This window comes from Limulus polyphemus, unplaced genomic scaffold (assembly GCF_000517525.1).
Source record: "Limulus polyphemus unplaced genomic scaffold, Limulus_polyphemus-2.1.2 Scaffold4330, whole genome shotgun sequence".
NCBI lineage: Eukaryota > Metazoa > Arthropoda > Merostomata > Xiphosura > Limulidae > Limulus > Limulus polyphemus.
Window position 1 is genome coordinate 3,752 of NW_013669940.1, and position 5,937 is coordinate 9,688.

General features: G+C 35.0%; 1 protein-coding gene across 1 annotated transcript in view; it reads right to left on the minus strand.

Moving 5' to 3' along the window:
• The window catches only part of LOC106470973 (inactive phospholipase C-like protein 2), a gene marked incomplete at both ends in the record, with an annotated part of 65,913 nt that overhangs the window by 3,154 nt on the left and 56,822 nt on the right, over nt 1-5,937 (minus strand). The window contains 3 exons of the mRNA XM_022399622.1: nt 2,136-2,221; nt 2,495-2,612; nt 5,542-5,635. Of these exons, the coding sequence (XP_022255330.1) occupies nt 2,136-2,221; nt 2,495-2,612; nt 5,542-5,635 (298 nt within the window). The remainder of the gene's footprint in view (nt 1-2,135; nt 2,222-2,494; nt 2,613-5,541; nt 5,636-5,937) is intronic.

Sequence of the window (5,937 nt, forward strand, 5' to 3'; positions counted from 1 at the left end):
AAAAATTGTTATTTTACGGTGATAATCTTGTTTTCTTGTGCACAATAATGCATAATTTCATTTGATAAACACGTTTAGATTGAATGGTAATTTATAATCAGTCACAAGAACGTCGAATCTGAATCACTTGAAAAAAACACGGGGGTGCTTAACTTTTTTCCAGGTGTATAGTTTCGACATATTCGTGTGTCCTATTTAGTCTCACTAGTTTCTCCAATATCAAGACTTCTGACAGTTTGTTCCGTTTACTGTGGTTTTCTGTTCTTTATGTATGATAGTTTATCACACAATTTTTTGATGTTTTGTTGTCGTCATCTTCTTAAGAGGAGACCAAACTTGAAAGACGTAAATACGACGGTGTAACTTTTACGTTAACACAGATGTTTTACGTAAACAAACTGACGAACAGTCATTAAAAATAAAATAAATCGTTAACTTAACCGGCAATCAGTTAGAATCAAACAATTATCAACAACTTTACACTTATCCTGGAAATAAAATACTCATAAGTAACGCAAACAACAACAACAACATGTTAAAAAAAAATAAAGACGCGTTTTTCCCTATGATTGGCTTTATAAATCATGAAACTTAAATTTTGACTATCAGTTTTATTACATGAGAAAGGTAATTTACAAGTTACAGCTGTTTAATAATATTTATGGTATAAGCCATTTCCCTGTAAATATATGTTACTGTTACTCTCAGGACAGACTTAGGACTACCTTGTTTTGTTTGAATGTTGCCTTTCACCATTTTGGCGAGTACAAAATTGATCAGGTGAGAATTGTGTGTTGTGGTATCTACCGGGTGTAGAGAACCACATAGAGTCTATTATAATTGTTGCCCTCTCTATGTTAAAGAATATAGTTTCATTAACTGTTGTATCTACGTGCTTCAGAATTAGGCTTATAAAAATAAATAATACAATATTTGTTGTGTCTTCTTCTGTATTTGAGATTAAGGTTTGATTATCTGTTGTTGCCCCCTCTATGTTTAAGAATAAGGTTTCATTAAGTGTTGTCTTCTAGGTGTTTACGAATTAGACACGGTAACTGTTTCTACAATACCTGTGAGAATTGAGCTTGATAAACTGCTGTCTCCTTCGCATCTCACATTGACGTAGTTTTTACAGTATCTCCATCGTGGACAAACTATATATTTATTTGGTGTATTAAAATATAAAAACAAATCACTTCATATTAACCAATATCATCAGAGGAGAACTCCAGTCTCGAGCAACGTCAGTTCTCGTCAGATTCATGATAGTGATTGTCACTCAGTGGAGCTTTATGTGGGGTAGTTTTGAAAAATGCGAAAAGAGCATGCGTACTAAACTTATCTGGAAATGTGAAGAGAGTCAAACTCTGTCTTGTGTAAATATAAAAACTACACTAGGTCATTTGATGTACGACTAGTGGGATGGTATAAGGTAGTAAAGATGTTTGTTTTCGTTTTATTGTAATATTGTGTGCTACGTTAGTGTCTTCCTGGCTTGTTGCAGTGGTTCTCCAATGAGTGTACGGAAGATACTATAATATATTAGAAAACATTCCATCACGCAGCATTACCTGAAGTACGTAAGCTAACGCCAATAACGTAGCTAGAACTTGTAAGTTGAGAAAATGATGACACAAGTTATCAAAGGACTTCAGAGAGATAGTTCAACATTTGATATTAGACAAATGAAGCGGAGGGAAAAGTTTTATTTATTTCTTACATAATTTAGACACAAAGCCAAACAAAGGACTATCTGTGCATAGTTAGCCCTAACTTTCAATTGATAGTCTAGCTAGTTAACGGTACCCACCGCCAAACCTTTGGCTACTCTTGTCTAACCGAATAGTGGGACTTGGCCGTCAATCTTATGTCTAAAGTGTTTTGTGGCAACGAGCCGCGAACCATGAAACCTCGGAACACGCTAACCACTAGGGCACGAGCAGTCTGAGGAATGAGAAAGAATGCATTTGCTATTTTTATTGAAATAATAGTAAAATATATTTCTATATTAATTCTTCGCCTTACGAAGTAAGAACAATGAACTGAAAATAAAACAGACCTTATGAACCATCTTTCCAGTGGTTATGCTAGTGATTAACCTACCATTCTTATCACCAAATTACGAGTAACCTTACCAGTTAACGAACGACATCCAAACTTCAGAGCCTTGGCGTATTCTTCACCGGCTGAAAGTTGACAATCTCTGTTTTGATGCAGCAAGCTTAAGCAAAGAGATTAAAATAAACATTTAATTATAATAGCCCCTACCTGAATATACTTGCAAAGATGAATATATCGCACCTGTTGTTTACAGATAATAAAATATTACATAAATTGCCATCAAAATGCTTGATGGATAACTTCGGAAAATCTTCTGAAACATTACCCTTTCTTTTTACTTCTGTATCGATAAATATATGTATCAGTGCATCAATCTCTTAAATTCTCCTTACAACAGAAGTTTGGTTCTAACATTCACTGCTGTATTACTTACAGTGTACTCGATGTTGATATAAAGTATTGAGAAAGTGGTAGTGACATATCTTGACACACAGTCTGATGGGTGGGACTCATGATGTCACAATCTTCAGAAAGTAAGAACCTCGTAAACCCTGAAAATGAAGATGTAACATCATAAGAAACCTTGTTAGCCAAGAAAAAAAAAACGTTCCGATTTTCCAGCCGGTAAATTTATGAACGAAGTTGTACTGAAACGTATGTATTTAGGCTGACCGACCTACAATTAGTTTATCATGCAGTAAAATTGACAGAGTTCACAAATCTAAATATGTATTATGATGTATTAACATTTTATCATTGCCTTCGTTGTCAAACATTTAATTTTATAATTTGCATATTAATTTCAACAACTATGCAATAACCTTAATGTCTTTGAAATCGGTACATTGGTAGCAACGAATAAATAGAATATTCCAATTGTTAAAAATGGGTGTTAGGAATGTGTTATCCTCAAATAAGAAGCACATTCTTTTCTTTATATTAACACCCACATAATTCAATTACTTATATAAGGAGGAAATACCTGTACAAAGACAGTTATGACGTGACCTCAGCCAGCCACGAAGGTAACATTGTTCTGTGTGACCTCAGCCACGAAGGTAACATTGATCTATGTGACCTTAGCCATGATGGTAACACTGATCTATGTGACCTCAGCCACGAAGGTAACATTGTTCTGTGTGACCTCAGCCACGTAGGTAACAATTGTTCTATTATTTTTCTCTTACGTGGCCTCATGCTGTTTATAATGACAGAAAGCTTATTAAAGATTGACAACACACCCGAAACGTTTAATTAAAACACACAACGTTTCGGATGAAAATCCTTCCTCGAGTGTATCTGATGCTTATCTCATTATCAGAACTCGAAACAACCATTGTAAACAACTCAATAAACGGCCTGGCACGTCGGGGCAAAGCATATGTGGCATGTTGTTATTAGTATATACTCGAAGTTGGTTTGAATATCGTAACATTAAACTGTAAATTGCATCATTTTACCTTGTGATTCGTGGAGCCATGATTGTGTAAAACCAGTTACTGTCGTCCGTAGACATTTTCTTTTCGTTTTTCTTTACAGTTAAAAAAACAAAAAAAAACATTTTAGAATAATTTCAAATTAGCTAAATTAAAGCAGTTATTCCAAAAGGAATTGCGACACCCCAATGTTTACGATTTGACAGGTTAAGTGGGAAAAAACCACGCAGTTTAAGTCTAACGCATCTCGGTTGCTAAGGGACGCCACCTAGCAAGACAAATAAATGTTTTGCAATATCTTTCTCTTATTTTTATTTGGATTATTTTTCTAACAAGTTTTCTTATTCAAATCGCCAAACATTTATTTAGAAAAAAAAAAGACCTGTACGCAACTAGCGTTGATTTTGAATATACCATGTTAAATATTTTTTAGCAAATAAGTCCACTTTAACCTAAAATATTTCATCATTTTCTTCTCGTCGAATTTTGTTGAACGTTATTTTATAAATATAAAGTGAACGCAGGTAGATACAACTATAAGGTATGGTGCAAAATAGAGAACGAAGCGTTTAAAATGGATCTCCTTAAAATAATGACTCTACACGTGGAAGATTTATAAAAAACGCAGCCAGGGGATCTCGCAGAATCATTCCACGAATTGGAAGTTCTTACCAATTCATAGCAGTCAGCTTAGGATAAGACACCTCCCTGAATTACCAAAAACAGTGTTGAAGAACATCTTCGCGATGGCAGTTAGCTCAGAATAAGACACCTCGCTGAATTACCAAAAACAGTGTTCAAGAACACCTTCGTGATGGCAGTTAGCTCAGGATAAGACACCTCGCTGAATTACCAACAACAATGTTATAGAACACCTTCGTGATAGCAGTTAGTTTAGGATAAGACACCTCGCTGAATTACCAACAACAATGTTCAAGAACATCTTCGTGATGGTACTTAGCTTAGGATAAGACACCTCGTTGAATTACCAACAACAATATTCAAGAACACCTTGATGGCAGTTAGCTCAGGATAAGACACCTCGCTGGATTACCAACAACAATGTTCAAGAACACCTTGATGGCAGTTAGCTCAGGATAAGACACCTCGCTGAATTACCAAAAACAGTGTTCAAGAACACCTTGATGGCAGTTAGCTCAGGATAAGACACCTCGCTGAATTATCGACAACAATGTTGAAGAACACCTTCGTGATGGCTAAAAACGTCATTTTACTCCGACCACGAGATTCACAATTCACACAGGTCTATAATAAGTTTATAAGTATTAAAAATAAATAATGGCTTCTGGGAAGGAGAGTAGGGTTTCTTAGATCACAAACACACACAAGAAAATTGCTTAGTTTAAGAGATGTAACATATATACCTCGCTTGCAAAATAAACTTTTTTAAAACAAAATTTGAATACTAAACAAGGTGTTTAATTGGACCAGAATGCAGGGGAAAGACGTTCCTTCTATGTGTTTTGGCCTTTAAAGTTTCAGCTCTGTTTATTGAAAGGAAGATGACAGACAGACAGACGGTTTAATCACTGAATGAAAATTGTAATAATCATGAAATCAGAGATTAGCTCAAAACATTATTTTGAATTTCATGAAATGGGAACGAAGCTATATCACAACGGGAGGATTTGTATGTTTGACGTTTCACACTTTAACACATAGACTTTAGGCCTACAACGGGAGAACTTATATGTTTGACGTTGCACTCTTTAACACATAGACACCAGACCTACAACGGGAGGACTTATATATTTGACGTTTCACACTTTAACACATAGACATTAAACCTACAACGGGAGGACTTATATGTTTGACGTTTCACACTTTAACACATAGACATTAAACCTACAAAGGGAGGACTTAGATGTTTGACGTTTCACACTTTAACACATAGACATCAGACCTACAACAGGAGGACTTACATGTTTGACGTTTCACACTTTAACACATAGACATTAAACCTACAACGGGAGGACTTATATGTTTGACGTTTCACACTTTAACACATAGACATTAGGCCTACCATCAATTAGAAGTTGATGCTTCCTTTTTGATTCTTCAGATGGTTCGTATTTTTCGATTAATCTTCTACATTCGTCTGCTGTTACTCCATAAACCTAAAGAACGTTTATAGATTTATAACGAATATTCATGTAAGTCACGTGGCGAGCAGCTTGTTTAAACAGTTCCTTAACAAAAAATCAAATCATACATAGTAGAAAGTAGAACAAACTCTTCCTCACTCTCCTAGAAGTCCAAAAATTCTACACAAATGAAGTTAATACAGAAGTACAAATGGTGTCATTTTAACTTTAACACTCTATGTGGTTAGGGGACAGTATTAGAATTTTTCCTAAAGAAGTACAAATGGTGTGATTTTAACACAAGATGTTGTTAGGGGACAGTAGTAAAATTCTGT